Here is a 21,314-nt window from a genome sequence, read left to right on the forward strand (position 1 = left end):
TAGAACTTGTACACAATTTTTAGTAATGTAAAACTGAAAATGAACCATGCATATGGATTATTTTAAACACATTCAAAATCAAAATAAATAACATGAGTCTAACATGAGGTAGAAAAACAGTGCGAAAGAAATAGCAAAAAATTTATGGAATGTGGTTTCAGTGGTTGTGTGATGAAAAAAATACAAAGAAAAATATTTGGAACAATGGAGAACAGTTATTCACCAGAATGTCTGTACGGATAGAAAGTACTGTCACAACTGATTAGTGCTGGGATTGGTGAATTGCGAATGTTTATTTAAAATTAATGAGAGGTTGTGCTTAACGGACTTTAGTTTGTAATTGGTGCGGAAGCAGGGAATTTGCCATAAATCAGTGCTGCGTGTAAATGCATCATTGCTGCTATGTTGAAGGGATGCGATTGTAGAAATAAATTGTCTGAAAGGTCCTGATGAAACATAAAATGAGCACAACATGCGAAATTCATACATATTTTGTATGGGGACGATATTGTACTGACAGAAATATTGTTCAGTATGAAAGGGGGTTTGTACACAAATAAGTCAGGGGAAAGAGTTCACAGCGGGCGACACAAAACGACGAGGACGAGCAGGACAGTGAGCAGCGCCGACGCCCAGTCCAAAAAAACCAAGCGATCTCGTGCAGCGCGGCGAAACTTCGTCTTTCACCGGCGCCTCGTCTTCATCAGCGCTTGGTCAATGATCTGCCTATGCGGCATTAGGCGCGGCCATCATGGTTCGCTACAGCTGCCCCAGGAACGAAGAGGAGCCACCCTGCCGATCTATGGCGAGGACAAGATGAGCGGGTCGTAGTAGGTCTTTAGGCGGCTGACGTGGACTGTTTCTCGGCCACGATGGCGCAAGTCCGAAGAGGGGTTGAGCGGCTCCACGATGTAATTCACAGGCAACGTTTGCTGGACGACGCGATAAGGGCCGTGGTATTCTGTATGGAATTTCGACGACAATCCTGGTGGTGTGCCTGGAACCCAGAGCCAAACTAGGGATCCTATCGGAAAAACGTGTTGCCTGCTATTGTGATCGTGACGATGCTTTTGCGCAGACGACGGTCGGCGGCAGGGCGGCAGAAGTGGTGCTGGAATCTTTGGGCATGGTGATGACCGGAAGCGTACGATTTCGAAGCTGCAGGGTGTCAGCAAATCCACACCTCCACCAAGTAAAAGGGGGTTTGTACACAAATAAGTCAGGGGAAAGAGTTCACGGCGGGCGACACAAAACGATGAGCAGGACAGCGAGCAGCGCCGACGTCCAGTCCAAAAAAACTAAGCGATCTCGTGCAGCGTGGCGAAACTTCGTCTTTCACCGGCGCCTCGTCTTCATCGACGCTTGGTCAATGATCTGCCTATGCGGCATCAGGCACGGCCGTCATGGTTCGCTACAAGTAGAAGAAAAGTAGTCAATGTTAGCTATGTTGCGCACAATCTTTTTTTGTAACATGTGGATCTTTTTAATGTTCCCTTTAGTAGTTGTTAGCCACACTAAATTGCAATAATTAATATATGATGAAAACAGGGTGTGGTATGATTGAAGTTCAATATGAATTGGGAGAAAAGAACGGCATCGCGATAAGGCACCGATTGTTCTGCTAAGTTATTTCCATATGTTGTCAATGTGTGAATCCCACGTTAATGTTTCTGAAAAGGTCACTCCTAGAATTTTATATTCCTTAAAAATAGCAATTTCTTCCCTTTCGCACTGAACAACATATTGGCTGAGGGAGTCAAACGCCTTAGAAAAGTCAATGATTAGGCCGAGGGTGAAAAGCTTATCTTATATATTTTCCAGGATGTTTTCTTTCAGTGTTAGCAAAGCATTTTCAGTAGATCTTCTCTTTCTAAATCTATACAGCGCTTCAGTAAAAAGCTTCATCTTATCAAAAAAATGTTTTAATCTAGATGACAATATTTTTCTAGCCCTTTGGAAAACACTGGTATTACTGATATTGGCCTGGAATTCTTATCATTTCGGTCGCCACCTTTTTGTATGATTGTTACCCTTGATTTTTTTTCATTTCCATAGAAAACTCACCATCCTCATTGATCAAATTAAATTTACACGATTGTAAGTCAACCTATTTTTTTTATTTGAAAATACGAAGTGGGGGGGGGGGGGGGGGGGGTGGTCGACTTACAGTCGAAACGAAATCATTGCACTATAAGTAAAGACTGAGACAAACGAGATTACAGGCATGCCACAGGGTGGTTGCATTTTTGCTGCGTGGCTCCGTCCCATTGCTCTTGGTGCTGGCCTTGAGCAGCTGCTATGTCATTGCGCAGAACTGGCATCCCCTCCCCGCACGCGCAGGCTGCGGCCGATGGCAGCTATCGATAAGCAGCAAACTGGCACCCCACACGTGGCTGCTGACTGCGGTTGCTGATAAGCGAGGGCGGCCCGATAACATAGTCACGTTCTAAGGGAAGCTCAAGCATCCAACAAGTTTTCTTTTTAATTTCAAATGCGCGCTCGGCGTTCAAGAGAGCATTGATAGTTGACGGAAGGGCCACTGTTCCAATCGAGGCGGCACCCCCACTCGGAATGGCAGCGGTGCCGGAGAGTGTTGGTAGCCGATGGAAGAGCCGACGCCATTCACGCATAGTTTCTCTTTGGCTCTGATGCGTTTGACTACTGCCGGCCGTGTTTCACAAGTTTTTAATGTAGTGCTTCGTCAGCCATCATTTGTGCTCCAGGTCCGGCAAGCAACCAGCACTCATTCACGGCTACATTCAAGATGGCTGTCATTTTTTACGCCAAATAAATGAGCAGCCGAGCACCGGGCCGCAAGTTTGACGTTCACAATGGGTGATACAGGTGTGGCAGCTGCAGCGAGGAAAATTTTGAGCTTTTCCATGCGATGTCGTGATGTGGCTGTTTGCGAAGTGCGGGATTTCGCTGGACGACGACGTTAGAACGACGTGCTGTGGGAGCGCAGCAGCGATCACGACGGCAGCACTAGTGAGGACAATGGCGCAAGTGTGGACAAGTAGTCCAGTGACTAACACATGTTCGTTTTGCCGTGTGCGACAGCCGATAGCGGCTGGTGATAAACAGCGGCCGCTGGATAATGCTATCGCATTCAACTATTCAAGGCCAAGCTTAAACAACCTCGGAAGTTTTTCTTTTTTTTTTTCGGAAATGTGATTTGGGGGATCGACTTACAATCGCCTAAATACGGTATCTATGCGAGAACAGGAACAATGAACTGTAAAACATGCTTAATTTGCAAATTATTGATGTCAAGAGCTTTGATATTGTTAAGTTGCATAACTGTTCTAGATACGTCTTCCTCGGTTACTGGGTGACAAACAAAACTGTTAACTGGGCTATTGATTGAAGGTGCTGTAAATAGTAGACTGTCGTCTGATGTGACGCTATCGAGAAATGCTTTATTGAAGTGATGAGTCAGTTCTTGGCCAGAAAGTTCACGGTTATTAAATAATATCTTATCAGGCGTGGCGTTTTTAGTTTTACGACCTAAGGCGCCGTTGCTCGCTTTCCAGATGGCTTCTGGTTTTTTCTTCGTTACGTCAAGAAACAGGTGCCCAATGTAAACAGTCTTTGCATGTCAAAGTTCACTGTTTAACTTATTTCGAGCAGCTTTGAATTCTTTGAATGCATTCAGTGGGCGCGCATTTAAAAATGCGTGATACAGATTGTTTTTCTTTCTTATCATGGCTAAGCGACCAGGTGTCACCCATGAGTTTTTTTTAATCTTTTTTTATTGGTGAAATGTTCTGAAAGGAAAGTGCGCACAGTGTATTTTTATAAATGTTTGAATGAAACCTGTGTATGCGTATGCATCATTCGAATTTCTCTTCCTAAATATAAACGGCCAGTCATGTGTTCTAATGTCTTGCACGAAAGATTTCAAAGAGTCAAAGAGTTTATTCAGACAAAGTGTGGTACAGTTGCCTAGGGCGCAGACCAAAAGGCAAATGGATGCCTGACAAAGAGTCCTGCGCCCTTCTTGCTCCCAGTCGAGAGCACTAGACATTCAGCGCATAAAATAAACACTAAACGAGGAAATACAAAGTGGTTTGTTAACATTGAAACCGGAGTTATTTTATATTGAACATTTATGTACAACAGTTGGGCAAATACTGTGAGAAACAACACAATAAAAACAAGAAGAGTGGTCATGCCGCAGTGACAACAGATACATAGTGATGCTATTTTTGAAAGCTTTCAATGATTGATGTAGTCGAGGGTTCGACGGCATACCGTCTGGTCAGGAATCATGCCTTGACGAGGTTCACTGGTCACTGTTCATCAGTTTACATAGGCAAAACGAAAGATCTCAAGAGACGCTTGAAAGAACAGCAGTACAATGTACGAAAAGGAAAAGTGACAACGAACGCAATCACGGAGCGTGCGCAAGAGACTGGTCATGAAATTAACTGGGATGAAGCAGATATAGTGACAACGGAAAAGAATGTATCAGCCCGCCGAAATCTCGAGTCATTAGTCGTCCAGACTACGCCCAACACAATAAATAAGAATGACGGCACATTGCACCCTATCTACGTGAAATGCCTCAGAACGATAATAACCGCTACAAATTGCCGGGACATCCAGCTGGTTGCTCATTGTGAACAAGGGGGCCGTAGCACTCCCGGAGCGTCATTATTTTGTTGACCTTGGTCAGTGACCAGTGAATTTCAATGACTGACTTTCCTGAATGATGCTTACAGCAGGATGGTGATTTAAAAAACTGGAAATTCTGCAGCTAAGTTTCTGGGTGCCGTAGTTTGTACGTATCTTTTCCTTATTATAACATATGTGCCGGGTGTTGTAGGTGTGTGTTTTCATTAGATACTTATGACAAAAAGCGGAAGGGTCGGAATGCATTTGTACGCAAGTAGCTAACGCTATCTTTTTGTTTATAACATTCCACAGTGTAAGTAGTTGGTGTTTTCTAAACAATGCGGCCGTGTGGCTAAGGTATGGTGCATTATCTATTAGTCGCAAAAAATTTCTTTTGTAATAAGTATTTGTTTTCTGTGCTTGTCTTAAGTGCTGTGCCCAGACAAGAAGACAATAGTGGAAACGTGAATGTACCAGTGTGTAGTACAGTTTGTTTCTTTAGCCAGATAGGCAAAAGGTGCTTTATTTTGTACATGATACCAATGGACACAGAGATACCAATGCGAACTTTTTCAATGTGAGGTGACCAGTCTAGATGTTTGTGAAATATGACACCAAGAAATTTATGTGATATTACACGTTCGATAGATTCATTGCAAAATTGGATAAGTATTTCTTGTTTTATACACTTGTTACGAGCGCTGAATATAATGTACTTAGTTTTTTTAGTGTTTACCTCTAGTTCATTACCGTGGAGCCACGTCGACAAATTTTCCAGCCATACATTTGTTTCTACTTGGAGGACTTCTAGATTTTTTCCACAGATCAATACGTTGATATCATCAGCGTACAGTATTATTTCTGGTGTAGACGGCACGTTAATGATATCATTTATATAAAGCAGAAATAACAGCGGCCCATGGATTGATCCTTGCGGAACTCCGTACTGTATCTGACCTTAGCTGGGCTTTGCATTCGTAATATTCGTGTACTGGTGACGATTTAAGAGGTAATTCATTATTAATGTGAGAGCCGTTCCTCTAATGCCATATTTATATAACTTGTACAGCAAAATAGGGTGCTTAATGGAGTCGAATGCCTTTTTGAATTCTAGAAAAACACCTATTGTATATATTTTTTGCTCAAAATTGTCTATTATCTTGTCCTTAATTTTTATTAGTGCCATTTCAGTACATTTCTCTCTCTGGAATCCATATTGCTGCTCGGCGATGATATCCTTTCGCTTGCAGAAGTTTAGTAGCCTGATGTTTATAACTTGTTCAACTTCTTTCGAGAGGATTGGTAGGACCGAAATTGGCCTATAATTATTTATATCATTTCTATCACCTCCCTTGTGTATGACGGAGACTTCAGCAATTTTTAATTTATCTGGAAATATTCCGGTACTCAAAATCAGGTTGCATATATGCGTAAGTCGCTGACTAATCATGTGACTGATGGATTTTATAGTTTTAACGGTAATGTCATCAGCATCACACGCACTGCTATTTTTTAGGTTTTGGTTACTGTGCAGATTTCTAATTCTGTAGTTGGAAACATGGACATTGAGCTTTGCATGTTGGAAGTGATATACGTTGTAAAATCACAGTTACTTGCCTGAGATTACTTGAAGCCCCTGATATGAGAAAGTACTCATTAAGTTTGTCAGCAAGCGACGCCCCTGTGTAAGGCACACCATTTATGACGAGTTCAGAGATGCTGTCTCTTTTGTTGTTGGACATTAGCTTGTTTACTGTATTCCATACTTGTTTAGGGTTGTTGCAGATATCAGTAAACTTATGTTCGTAATAACTAGTCCTGGTTTTTTTAATATCAGAGCTTAACTTATTACGAATTTGTTTATATTCAGTCAAACAGTCCATATTTTTCATTCTGATAAAAAAGGCAAATAGTCTGTCACGCTCTATAATTCTTTCCAGAAAGTCGGCATTTATCCATGGCTTTCTGGATTTTTTACACTTTTTGAATTCTACTGTAGGAAAGGCTTGATTGTAGAGCTCGGTAACTGTTTTAATAAAGACATATGCTGCGACGGGGTCAGTCTTCGTCTGAAATGTGTTGGAAAGTAAAAGCGTCGGGGGCGTTTTTTTGTTCGGCGTTTTGGGTGAACGATAAAACATGAAAACAGGGCAATGGTCACTTATATCTGCAGTGATCATACCAGCAAGGGACACAGCTGTTCCAATGTTTGTGATTAACAGATTAAGAGTGGAGGTTGTGGACACTGTGACACGGCTTAGTGTTGTGATCACATTTGTGAAACTGGTTGAAGTGAGTTTTGTCACAAAATCATAGGTACTGGCGTTAGCGTCTAGCATGTCCAAATTAAAATCACCACCACAAATTAACTAAGAATTTTTCGTGCACGAATATTCCAAAAAATTCTGAAAAAAATCAATAAACTCTCCATACCTGCCATTGAGGGGATGGTAAACTAAGGCCAAGGTTTCGAGGTTGTTAAAGTGTTAAAATTTCATAGTCATTCGTAATCAGGCAGTATGCAGCTACAAGCTCATAATCCCAGGAGTCATTAATATAGATGGCTATGTCACCTCCACGGCGGCCATTACGATTAATGACGAAGCTTTTGTAACCATCAAGGTGAACCCTATCGCCATCATCTTAGTACCAAGCTTCGGTAATCATTATAATGTTATATTTAAATGAAAACTGGCTCAGTAGATCGATAATATTATCTTCTTTGTTTATAGTGTAAAGTGCATTGAATTGTAATACTGAGTTTTGTGATGGGAGAGGAGATCGAACACTGTGTGGAAAAAGAAGCTCGAGGGAATTCATTTCAGAGAAGGCAAAGATGTATGCCTAATGTGCTCAGCTGTCGGGGGGCGGCGGCGAGACTATCTTAACAAGGTCATTCTCATTGATGATCTGAATACTTTATGATGCGTCACTTTGGCGAGCAAAAATCTTCCCATTCTGTTACCAAACTAACTTATTTTATTTATTTATTTATTTATTTGGTACCTGCATCGCCTTTCGGCATTACAGCAGGGGGGCATTTTCACATTCACAAAACAAGAAATCATGCACTTAACGCGTGACAAAAGGCTTCATTTGGTACAACATTAACAATATGTGGCGGCAAGGCATTCCATTCGCGAACTGTACGCAGAAAAACGAATATCGGAGTATGTCACCTTTAAAAGGAAATTCATAAAGCTTTAAATTGTGGTCCCTTCGCTTTGAGACATAGAAAGGCGGCTTCAAATATTTCGTTCCGTCTATACCAGTCTTGAAATAGAAAATATTGTGTAAAAATTTTAATCTCAGATTTCTTCTTCGTGTTTTAAGTTCTAGCCACTGAAGATGCCTTTTGCTTTCTGAGATTCTGAGTGTCCTGTCATAATTTCCAAGGACAAAGCGGACTGCCCTATTTTGAATTTTTTCCAATTTATCAATAAGGTCTTGTGTGTGCGGGTCCCAGCACTCTGATGCATATTCGAGTACCTTGCGGACGCGAGTATAATAGAGCTGTTCTTTGAGATGCTGTAGAAGATGGCTGAAATTTCTTTTTAACAAACCTAGAATACCAGCCACTTTCTTTACGATGAAATTAACATGCTTTGACCACCTCAGGTCAGCAGTAAGATAAACGCCTAAGTATTTATAATTTTGTTCTTTTTTCAAGGCCGCATGGTTTATAGTGTATATGTAAGAAGGGTAAGAGTGCTTCCTCGAAAAGGTGACGTGTACACACTTTTTAGTATTCAAAGTCATGTCCCGATTATTACACCACAAGGCTATCTTGTATAAGTCATACTGCAGGCTTTGCACATCAAGTACACTATCTATAATTCTATAAATCATGCAGTCATCTACGAACATTATAAATGAAGAAGTAACGTCAGCATTAATGTCATTTATATATAACAAAAAAAGAAGGCCCCAGAACAGAGCCCTGGGGGACGCCCGAAGTAGCAGGGCCATAGTTCGAGGAGCGACCACCAACAACTGCACACTGCTGTCGTAGAGATAGGTATTCAGAAATCCATACAATGACTGTTTCGTTCAAATTGTAGCTGCGTAATTTAGAAACAAGGAGATCATGTGCAACAACATCAAATGCCTTCTGGAAGTCCAAAAAAATACAGTCAATAACTTTCTGTTTATCAATAGCAACTGCAATATCGTATGTAATCTCAACCAGCTCTGTAGAGTAAGACAAACCTTGGCGAAATCCGTGCTGAGCAGGGTTAAGTTAATTATGTTTAATGGGGTGCGACATAATGGAACTGTAAATTACATCCTCCATTGTCTTGCAAGCTCTACTTGTTAGAGACACTGGCCTATAGTTTTGTACCAAATTTCTCGGTCCACTTTTATGGATGGGCACAACGTGAGCCAATTTCCAGTCTTTTGGCAGAGTCCCTTGCAAACTCTTGTGAAATAATCAATGTATCAGCACAATTTTTGATAACTGCTGCTGGCAAATCATCTGGGCCGCTTGCAACCGATGGGTTCACATTATGCAATAACTTGCGAATACCTGCAATGCTAAAGATAACTTTGGCATCAGATCAGCACTTGTTGGATTCTGTAGAACTCGCGAGTGGGATAAAATAAATACTGACAAGAAATATTTACTAAAGGTCGCAGCCTTACATGCTTCATCTTCAATGAGCGTTTCACAACTTTTTATCATTGGTACCAAGCAGTCATCTTCTTTACCGCGACTGCAAACATGTTTCCAGAATTGTTTCGAATCCTGTACCAACCTGTTTCCTAGTGAAGAAAAGCAAGAAAGTTTCGCTCTTCCTGCCAGCGATTTAAACTCAGACTTCAACCTTTTTAGTTCAGCCAGGTTCACAGGACAAAGCCTTTTTCTAAGTTTCAGGTAGACTCGCTTTATTCTTTTCGTTAGAACGTATAACTTGCGGTTGAACCATGGTTTGCTTTTAGCTCTTCTAGAAAATATAGTTTGCACGGGGATGAACATGTCTTGTAGCTGTAAGAGTTTTTCTTTTAGAATGGTCTATAACTGCTCAGTACCAAGTTCATCAGCTATAGTATCGAAAACCGAAAAATATGATTCTAATTCTATGTTAATGCTATCATAATTCCCCTTACTAAATACATAGACTTTTTGCGCGAATTTCCTTGCGACTGACACATTGCCAATAGAAATGTCAGCTATCACTATATTGTGATCACTTATTCCCGGCAGTACTTTAACATCTGTTATAATGTTTGGGGTATTACACAGCAATAAATCAAGAATATTCCCAGAGCCATCATTGCGAGATGCATCATGAATGTACTGATAGAACCTAATTAAATCAAATAGAACCAATTGATAGAACCTGATAGAAGAAACTGATAGAATCAAATAAAAAAAATGTCGAGTACAAGGAACCTTGAGCACTGTCTCTCGGGGAACTGGCTGACCAATCTATGCTGGGGAGGTTGAAGTCACCGCCCAACAAGATAGGACCACCTTCAATAGTGTTGAGAATATCGGATAGATGCTCAAATTTTGCTCGTGATGAACCTGGTGGGTGGTAGAATACCCCAACTTTTAAGCCTTTTCCATTTTATAATCTTAATTTACAAAACACAGACTGCGTAACAGCAAAAGATTCACCATTGCACATGGTATTCCCGTTGCAACGAGAATGAACACACCCCCGCCTCTTGTGCAATGATTGCGACGAAAACACTGATATCCGGAAGGGAAAACCTCAGAATTTAAAACAGACGAGTCGAGCCATGACTCAGTTCCAAGCACAATTGAGGGATTTATAGGCTGAATGAGAAGACAGAACTCATAAATTTTATTTTTAATGCTCTGGCAGTTGATGAGCAGCAAACTAAGCGGCCTTGTTTTCAGAGACGAGCCCAGTCGTCACAGCTCGACCACACCCCCTGACCCGCTATCATACTGATAACATTTTCCGTTTAAGTTCAGGGTATCAAAGTTAAGCACTGGTTTCTTTCCATCCTGTTTGTTTCTTTTTGCGTAATCCCACAAAATCTTTCTCTTTTCGCACACAGCACATGAAAAATCTTCAGATATGCTGTAAGAGGTGTCCTTCAGCTTATGCGCACTTGAGAGCACCGACTGCCGTACCTTGAAAGAAGAAAATGCCGCAATGGCAGGCCGATCTTTGCCAGCTACAAATTTACCTAGCCGGTGAGCGCGTTCAGTTACCAATGAGGGAAGTGAAAGTTCGGAGGCGCATAGACCAAGTTCTTCTGACTTGGCAGCGGTTTCGTTCTCAGAGTCCTTGAAACCAAAAAAGATCAGGTTGTTCCTCCTACCTCTGTTTTCTAAATCTTCAATTTTGAAATTGAGAAACTTCAACGCTTCATGGTCCTGGCGCTGTTCTACTGAAATAGAATCTATTGCATTGCTCATGTCATCTATTTTTGCAAGCTGTTTTTCAAGAGAACATAGACGCTCTTTCAAATCGTTCATTTCCGTTGTAATCGCGTTTTGCTTTGCTTCTATTGATGTTAATTTTGATATCATGTTTTTTGGCCTTCAAGTAATTGAATCAAAAGTTCAGAGGGACCTGGGTTCAGTTCAACATCTCCGCTACACACCAACAAAAGAAAAACGTAAAATGCAGAATTACGAAACAAAGATAGTTGCCACCTAACATGAACATTCCGCGACAGCACATAATTCTGCTGTGATGACACAATCAGTGTGGGGTGGAACCGGCAGCAAGAAAGCTTGGCTAGTTTTCATTTCATTGCATTTTATTACCGTAAAGGCCCCAAAAGAGGGGTGTTACCTAAGGGGTGGCAACAATTAAAAGCACAGCTTCACAATAACAGGAAAGTTTTTACATTTTCAGCGAAAAGGCTTGGGTAAGTGATAATGGCAACGTGGTTTGGAAGGCCGTTCCAGTCTGCGGCTGCATGAGGGAAGAAGGAATTAGAAAAAGTGACGGTGCGTGAGCGTGGACGGGCAACTTGTAGGTGATGGCTGGTGCAATGAGATATGCATGCTAGGGGAAGAAAATAAGGTTCGATGTGCATAGGGCTGTGGAAGAATTTGTGAAATAAAGACAGGCTGGCAATGCGACGGTGGAGCGATAAGGGTGATATCATAAGAGTACGATGAATGAATGAAGCGAGCAGCGCAATTTTGAACAGATTCGAGGGCATTGATGAGGTAAGCTTGATGAAGATTCCAAATGGGTGATGCAAATTCTGGTTTGGACCTGACGAATTATTTGTAAGCTAATAACTTTACATGTTGGGGAGCATGGTGAAGATGGCGCTTGAGGAAACCTAGCGTCTTGTTTGCCGACGATATTATGGTAGTAACATGCAAGCTCCAAGAAAGATTGCTAGAAATTGTTATGCCTAGGTACTTGTATAACTGAACTAGTTGTACGGGAACTTCTGATATTTCGTAAGAGAAAATTAGAGGATTACGGCGACGGCTGATGGACAAAAGATTACATTTACGTGGGTTAAGTTTCATTAGCCACTTATTACACCACTCCTGAACAGCATTGAGATCATTTTGAAGAGAAGATTGGTCAGCGGTGGTGAGAATAGCATGATAAAGTACACAGTCGTCAGCTAACATACGTATGTTAGATGTTACGTTTGAAGGCAGATCATTAATGTATATGAGAAACAGTAGTGGGCCAAGGACAGATCCCTGTGGAACGCCCGACATTACTAAGAGTGAGTTAGAGTTCTTACTGTTAACGGAGACAAACTGCGAACGATTAGTTAAAAACTCTTCAATCCACTTCAAAATATGGGGGTGCAAATTTAATTGGGAAAGTTTTATCAGCAGGCGTTTATGGGGTACTTTATCAAAGGCTTTCGCAAAATCTAAAGATACGATGTCAGTCTGTAGATTACAATCAAGGTTAGCATGCAGATCATGAATGAACGTAGCAAGTTGGGTCTCGCAGGAATAACCACGGCAAAACCCGTGCTGAGAAGGTTGAAAAAAGTTGTTCGAATCAAGGAATGCCATGATATGGGTATAGATGACGTGTTCCATGATTTTGCAGGGAATACTAGTTAGAGAGATGGGACGGTAATTAAGCGGCGAGTTCTTGATACCTGATTTGTAGACTGGAATGGCGTTCCCAATTTTCCAGTCTATGGGCAGTTGACCTGTGAAGAGTGACTGAGCGAATAACAAGCACAAGAGATGAACATATATCTTTGGTATTAATCAGTATTTTAGCGTTGATATTGTCAGTTCCTGCAGAGGATGAACGTTTAATGTTTTCAATTCGTGACGAAATTCCTGCTGAAGAAAGTGTAAGAGAAGGCATAGTATCTTAAATAACTGGGGCGTTTGGAGGAAATGTCAGATCTGTTTCATTAGTAAACACGGAAGAAAAGGCTGCGTTGGAACATGTTGGCGCATTCTGTTTCGCATACAGTTTTACCCGAACCATCGGTGAGGGAAATAGTGCGTGTGTGCTGGGGGTTAATGACTTGCCAGAACCTACGGGGGTTAGTTGACAACATTTTAGGCAGATCGGAGTTGAAGAAAGTGCGCTTCGCTTCTCGAATACTTGATAAGTACGTTTTTTCGGCTGTGTAATATTTGTTCCAAGCGTTCTGACTAGGAAGCAACTTGGCCGATCGGAATAGACACTTCTTTTTATCTTCAGGGCATTTGAGTGTATTTGTGAACCATGGGTTTTGAGGGTTAGTTCGTATATTTATGTTCGGAATAAACCTGTCGACCAAATCGTCGACAGTAAGAGAATGATGACGAAAACCAACCTGCATTAATAGCAGAACACTTGAGATGGGCATTGCCATGTCACCGGTTCCACGCCCCGCTGGTGAAGTGCCGCTTCGCAGCATTTGTAGCCGAAGATCGTTTACGCCCAGTGCACATTGTTGCAAACACAACATTAAAAAAAGTTCGGATTTGTCCGTTGCTGGGCACACTTGATTGTCGGGCTTGAAAAAAGGATGGAGTTTTCATCGTTGAGCCGGCACACGTCGTCCGTGAAAACAGGCTCCGTAGACGTTCCTCCAGCAGTTTGGCACGCAGAAAAAACCTGCATTAATAGCAGAACAGTTGAGATAGGCGTTGCCATGTCGCCGGTTCCTGCATTGCTCCTTTTTACTTTTGATCGCCTTTCCAAGAAGTAGGGCAGAGGTGCTCATTAATGCAAATGGCGTCCTTGTTGTTGATTCCAATGCCCTCATTACTTATTCTAGCCTTCCTTGCTTTATAGAGAGTAGTGTCCCGTTTCGCCCGAGACTTGAATTTTAACTACAATATTTGATGTGTCAGATGTCCGAGTTGAAACATGGTGGCAGGCTTCAATATCACAGTCATTAATTGGCTTCTTGATTAGTCCTCCAATTTTGGATAAAATTTGCAAAACATCCTCATTGTCACTCTTCGTGACTCCTTTAATCTCCAGATTGGCACATCTTGAATACTGTTCCAGATATACCAGCTGATTTTCAAGGTCGGCAGCTTTGCTTTCTAGTCTAGCACATTTAGCTTGCATTACCTCGTTCTCTGTGGCTAGCTTTGCATTTTTGTCAATTTCAACCTGAAGTTTTTGCTTTAACTCCTCAATATTCTTATGTGCGAGCTCGAGACTGTCAGTCATGTTCCTCTGCTCAGTTCACAATTCTTGCATCTCATTGCGTAAATCTCTTTCTCGCACCGTTTTGAGTTCCAGCTTCAATTCCTCTTTCAGCTTTACAAAAACATTTTTGAGCTCTTCCTTATATTTCGCAAGTTCTTTTGTCATTGTTTAATCTGTTCCACACAGACACAGCTACTCAAAAACACCACTTGGCAGCAGCTACGAAAAATCAGAAGGAATGTAACAAATGTGTAACGCAACATACAGTGCAAACACCAACCTGCAGCGGAAAAGCAGAGCGATGCTCATTCCATGCTCACAGCGGCCGTCGCCACTGCCAAGTGGTGGTCCGGTTCCCGAGCACGCCCTTTTGTAGCTGCTGGGATAACGTAACTGCCCATGTTGCAGATAGCAGGTGTCGCTGGCCAGCACGTCCCTGACGGGGGATGATGCAGCCGATACGTGTCCGAGCAGGCGCACACGGCAGGTGACAGTCACGGTTCCTGTAGCAGCTGCACGGTGCTGATAGTGCGAACGCCAACAGTGCGAGCACCAACCTGCAGCGGAAGAGCAGAGCGATGCTCATTCGATGTTTACAGCGGTCGTCGCCACTGCCAAGTTCTCAACTTATGGGCCGATAAAGCATATCCGATTGCTAGTGCAAGATCGGATGACATAACGCACGACGCGAATCAGCTTTCTCACACGACGAACTTTGTAATGTGCTCCCTATTTTCACTGAGCCGCTTCACTCCGGAGACATAATGCAGGATGCGAATCAGCTTTCTCACACGACAAACTTTGTAATGTGCTCCCTATTTTCACTGAGCCGCTTCACTCCGGAGACATAATGCACGACGTGAACCAGCTTTCTCACACGACAAACTTTATAATGTGCTCCCTATTTTCACTGAGCCACTTCGCTCCGGATACCTTGGAAATCAATGAACACTGTAGCTGCTTTGAATAAGGCAAATGCGATACGAGAGCTCCACGAGCGCATGCATAGACGTTTTCCTCGAACTCCAAATCATATTTTTGCTCACTCTGCTAAGCTATAAAATTTTGCTTCTTGTTTTAGAATTTATTCATGTTTGTGCATTCTGCTTGATCGGAGTGGCTTTTGGCGTGGAATTTGCTGTGTTCGCCAGGTTATGATCGACCTACAATGTGAAAATTCAAATAATTTGGGAAATAACACTGAGTGACTTTGTCGAGATCCTAGTGTCATTGGACTGGTGTTAAAACGACACCCTTGATGAAATTCGCAAAAATGAAAACAGAGAAGAAACTGTCGTGCTTGCTACTACCCAAGTCTGGTGCTTCTTCAAGCGCGGCACTTGTGAACGTTGAAGGTGACTGGCGGCAGCTTTTTGTCTTTCTTTTTTTTTTTTTTTGCGAAGTGATGTTCAGGATGTTGTCCAGGTGATAAGCATCTGAAAATGGCCCCCTGCATTCAACTTATGATCCCAGAGACACGGAATATCGCTCCTAAACTTATGCTGAGAGCACGACAGAATGAGAACGAGTTGCAGGCGTTACTTGATTTTTGCACTATTCACCACGCAACCAAACAACAACGATGCAAAGTCAGAGACACAAACCAACTTATTTGATTTGAATGCAGAATAGAAATATAATAACCCAAGGGGCAAAATGAGCTCGCCGTAATAACCCACGAGTTCGGCGGTAATTATTAGCTGCGAAGCCGATCCGTCGCCGAACTTGTCTTGCCCCTCAGCCCCTGCCCGTTGCTTTCACACCTATCTGACTGCCATAAACTTGTGGAAACTTATGCTGCTTCCTTTCTTCCTGTGCAGGCTATTACAGGAGTGGAAAAATTTGAATAAATGCGCATTTTTGTCAAAAGGGGGTACATTTCAACAACTATAAAAATCCGACGCAAAACACAAGCGAATGTACTGGACATAAAAGAACAAAAATAAAAAATAAAACAAAAAACGCATATGCAAAGGTACAACTACTATATAGGTGCGTTATAGTCCAAGTATGATTTCAGGCATTCTAGAAACGCATCAAGAGAATTATTTTTTATAACGGAGTCGGACAGCATGTTCCATTTTTTAATAGCTCGACGAAAAAAGCTGTATTTAAAACAATCATTACGAAAAAGCGGCTCAGGAATATACATACTCTGGTGATGTCTTGATGGCTCCATTGCAAAGTAGTGTGATGTATTAATCTTACAGTGACCATGAATTGGAAGGAGAAGAAACTTCAGCTTGTCTATCTTTGTTCGACATTCTAGTCTTTCAAGGATTGCTAATTTGCGTAATTCGGTCGGTAAATCAGTTCGGCGATATTTACTGTAGATGAAACGGGAAGCGAGTCTTTGAACTTTTTCGATTTTGTTTTGTTAGCTGCGGTGCAGGGACCCTACGCAATTTTTGCATATTCAATTACAGGCCTTACCAGGGTCCTATAAGAGAGCATTTTTATATCGTGAGTTGCAATATGGATTTCACGGCTCAGTCTCCAAATTACCATTTATGCCTTGGAGCACACATGCGCGTATGCCAGCATAGGTCAGAAGTGAAAGTTAAACCAAGATACTTGTGCTGTTGTACTCTGTTAACTTGCTTACCTGCAATGGAGTAAGGGTAGTATATCATAAAATTTTTCTTCCTGGTACGTGACAGACACGAGTGCAGATTTGTCAGGGCTTAGCACCATTTGCCACTTAGTGCACCAACTTTCTCTTTCTTGTAGATTAGTGTGCAGTTCTTCTTGGTCACTTGGAGACTTAATTGTTATGTACACCACACAATCATCAGCTAATGATCTGACTGGAACTGTGGTAGATTTTGGAAGATGGCTTATAAAAGCCAAGATAAAGGTGGGGCCCTGTGGCACACCAACTGGGAAAAGGTCTATTTATGACCTCCGAGGTATCACAGGAGGTGAGGTAGGAAGAAAACCAGCTTGTTATTTTGGGGTTTCTGAATATAGCTTCAATTTTTAGCCGCTACTTTGGGTGGGATACCTTATCGAAAGCAGTGTATTCCCTCAGAGATTTGGTGAACGGTTTCTATAAGCTGAGTAACTGCGGAAAGAGCTTTTTGAAACCGAAGTTGAGAAGGATGAAGTGTGTTATTATTGTCAAGGCGTGCCATAAGGTATTTTTTCACAATATGTTCGAGCAACTTAGAACATGTGCAAATAAAATAAAAGTTCAAAGAAGAGAGATTGGTCGCAAGTTATTGACAACAGATGTAGAACCACTCTTATGGATTGGAATAACTTTGGCATGTTTCCAAGCGGACGGAAAAGAACCTGGCATGCTTTATGGTCTTTACACTTCTATGTAACTGTGTGTGCTGTAGCTTGCATGAACGCGTTTCGTTTCATTTTAATTCCATCCATACCCCTCACGGGGGATGGGGGTAGGGCACTACATGGCATAAAACGTGATAAATAGCAATGCCACGTGGGTTTTGATACACAGGAGGTTTTTTTTAAGGGGTTTGGAAGGGGCTCTAATAAAGTTGTGGTATGCCTGAGATTTAAAGGACACTGCTTTTATAGCACAGGCCACGCCCCAGCAAACTGCTGTTCAGATTTCCGACATGTTCTGCATAGAAATGAACGACTTACAACTGACTAGTGAACTTCCTACTAACAACAGATAAAGGTTTTTAGATCTGGAACTTCTGCTGTCCAATCAACATGTTTGCTAAGTTTATTCACCGTGCTCCTGGAATAGCCTTCTGCCATTTCACTCAAAGATAGCGAAGAGTGGAATCGCCAAAACATGCATAAAAGTCTAATTGTACAGGTCTTGCTTGCACCAAATCCAGGCAAGCTCTGACGTACAAGTAAAAATGTTAACTACTGCAGGGTACCCTTTGAAGTTGCTAACCAACGTAGCGGTCATTGATAGTGGAAAGGAAAATTCAGAAAATGTATGCACCAACACTGATCAATCGGCAAAGAAAAACACCGCGTGTACTGTATTCCATATGTTTCGCAAGGTTTCGCACAATCTGAAGAAGATTGCGAGCAGAGCTGGATGAAATTCCTTTTCTCCGCCAGGAACATACTAGGAGGGATGTACAAGCGAGTCAACCATGAAAAAAGGAAGGAAGCCTGGAAAAAAAAGCACCGGAAAAAGTTTGTGTGCGGTTTTGTTTACAAGATACCTTTGTCATGTGGCCGATACTATATTGGTGAGGCAGGCCACTGTATCAATGACCATCTATGCGAGCATGCGGAAGATATAGAAAACCAGTCATGCAAAAACAGCATGGTCATACAGACTTCAGAGACTGTGAAGCATTTCTTAATGAGACCATCTCTAAATATAAATTCTAGACCTCATCTGCGGTGACACGTGCATTAGCCAGCTTGCTTATCTTAGCCTGTGGCACCATTTGATAGTAGCTGATTGTGAACTTTCCCTCCCCATCATGTTTGATGCTTTGTGTTTTGCTTGCCATGTTTCCTTTGTATTGGCGTGTTCCCTGTGTGCAATAAATAATTTGGTTGCTAGTCAGCACTTTTACATCCTGTCTGTTCAGTCGGTTTCCAGCAACATGCCCCAGCCAGCCCGACCAAGCCCTCCTCTTGAATGCCTTTGAGCTTTGGAATTTTAACACTATTGCAGGGAAGCATCTTGATGCTACATGGCTGGCTTTAAATTGAAAGTCATAGAGTTTGCTTTCAAGCATGCAGTGGGCAGAGGGTTCATTTCAGCAAAGACGATTAAGCATTGAATAAATGCCACACATTCCCTAATGGTGTGTTGTTCCAACTTGAAAGTTAATTTTTGCACATTGTGCACATGGGCCACACCCTGCAAATAGGCCCCAAAATCTGGGGAAAGAAAAAGTGCAGCCCTTACATGCATTTTTGCAGTAACCGTATCCGTTGCTTCCTTATTTTTGCGTGGAGTCTCCGTTTTTTACAAGCCCTTGACTTGAATAGGCTAAATTGTGTTATAATGGTAATATTTATTTTTTCATTTTAGTGAGCTCTCAAACTGCCCCCCTTGTGCTGGGAGGAACTGACAGATAAATATGCTCAGCTTAGCTTTATGCGCAGCTAGTGAGGCACTTTCACGTGTATGTTGTTGTTCATGGTGAATCAGCTGTTTGTTTTGCAGCCACCCAAAATCATCCGCACCCAAGGAGCCCATTTGGATAACACACATGTATTACAGCAAAATGTGGTCTCATGGGATTGATGCTGTGGAAGGCCGACTGACATTGCTGGCAGAGCTTGGTAAAACCAGCATCCCTTCTAATCAGGCATTGCTGTTGCGCGCAATGCAGCGGATGTATTGACTTGGGTCAGTGTTGGGAAGCCAGCCAGCATTTGCCTGTGTCAATGGGTACGGACTGTGCGCAGGTACCAGCCACAGGCAGTCGAGGCAGCAGAGGCGCCCCTGGTGGAATTGCTGGCATGGCTCCTGTGTGATGCTGACCGACTGGGCAAGCCCTACCTCAGTGCCAAGCTGGTGGAGGTGCTCTTCTGTGCCACTGTGGCGGGGGGCAGTAGTGCCTCCTCCTCGCTGGCAGCTCGCTTGCTGACCCTGCCGTGCACCCAGCGGCTGGGGCCCGCCCTCATGCGCTTCTACACCGACGTGGAGTCCACGGGCGCTGCCTCCGAGTTCTACGACAAGTTCACCATCCGCTACCACATCAGGTGAGCAAGGAGCACAATGCGAGAAATCAAGCTAGGTAGCTTCTGCCGGGGGCAACAAGAGACCAGTGCCTCTGCATGTGCAATCAAGCTGAGCTTTCATTCTGCTGATGAAATTTCACGACATGCAGCAGCCCACTGTGGTTGATAAAACAAATTTTCTCAAGTACCATATATTGCCGGTTATAGGTTGACTTCGACTGTGACCCCCCCTAACTCGCGACCTCCTCCGGGCAAAAAAAAAAAAAACATACTTGGCTCTGAATATATGTCTACAATACCTCACCCTGTGGCCCTAGCATCACCACCTTGTGAGCCACTCGTGAAGCGGCACCAAGATGACGCATGTGGAAAACGCCGCATAGACCTCGTCGGTTGGCAGCCCATACCAGGCTGCCCATTGACGTATTGTACCCCTTCGCTCAAAGAAGTGCATTTGAGCTGCTGTGTCGGTGTCTTCGGGTTTTCCTGCTGGAGAACGCACCATTATTGTGCGGGAAAAAGAAGCGGTACAAGAAAACAGGCTGCTCATGCTGGCAGCAGCAATCCCCCTCTTGCACGCACCTTGGTGGCACTTCAAAATGGCTGAAACGTCACACGCTAGTTAAGCAAATCGCATTTATTGGACAATGCCTTCAACTCTTGCGATAAGAACTGCAGTCCTTCATCGGTGCAAACTCCCTCCCTGGGATTTTGCGAATATCACCGCCAGCTTATCAAGCACAGCTTGGCTAGTCAGCTGCCAGGTATATCTGCGCCTGCCATGGCACTGGTAGAGGGCCGGCAGTAAGCAAACTGGCAATCACATCGGCCAGGCCAGAATATGAGCAAGCATGCACCTCCCAAATGTCCTTTGGGCAGGCGATGCAGCAGCAGCATTTCCTTGGCACTATCACTCTGCAACCTCAGAGAAGAACTCCATCGATGCAGGGCAGGTTATCACAACTGTTCTTTTGTTCTGACCATGGCATGAATGGCCACATCTTCTGTGTGGACATGATACTCTTGTTTGCTAATGCGACAAGTGGGCCCCGCAGGGGGGCATCTGCAGCGTGCAGACGTTGGTGAGTGCAGACACCACAGGTTCCCGAGCATCTGCAATGACATCCCCTCAGGGGGATGATAGTGAACAGTGCATCACCATGGGCCCGAGCACCCACACTTAGCCGTGTCCGGGGAAAGGGGGATCCTGGTGGTTGAGCCAATGCCGAGCGTTTGGACCCTTAAGGCCCCTTGGCGGAGGCAACACACCACTTTTGCTCCAGCTTCCTATAGACGGCACCTCCGGCCTGACCCTGACCGGGGTCGGGCCAGGCATCCGCAGCTCTGAAACTGACTTTATCCATCTGACAGAGGCCGAAATTCTTCAAGGACTATTTGACCAAAATGTAATTGACGTTCAAAAAATGCAAGTACGCTAAGACAACAATGAAATAGATACTAAACTCATGG

General features: G+C 43.1%; 1 protein-coding gene across 3 annotated transcripts in view; it reads left to right on the plus strand.

Moving 5' to 3' along the window:
- The window catches only part of Ube4B (Ubiquitination factor E4B), a 423,977-nt gene that overhangs the window by 370,156 nt on the left and 32,507 nt on the right, over nucleotides 1–21,314 (plus strand). For all 3 annotated transcript variants that reach the window (XM_077655721.1, XM_077655722.1, XM_077655720.1), the window contains one exon: nucleotides 19,569–19,865. In XM_077655721.1, coding sequence (XP_077511847.1) covers nucleotides 19,569–19,865 — 297 coding nt within the window. The remainder of the gene's footprint in view (nucleotides 1–19,568; nucleotides 19,866–21,314) is intronic.

Source organism: Amblyomma americanum, chromosome 2 (assembly GCF_052857255.1).
Source record: "Amblyomma americanum isolate KBUSLIRL-KWMA chromosome 2, ASM5285725v1, whole genome shotgun sequence".
Taxonomy (NCBI): domain Eukaryota; kingdom Metazoa; phylum Arthropoda; class Arachnida; order Ixodida; family Ixodidae; genus Amblyomma; species Amblyomma americanum.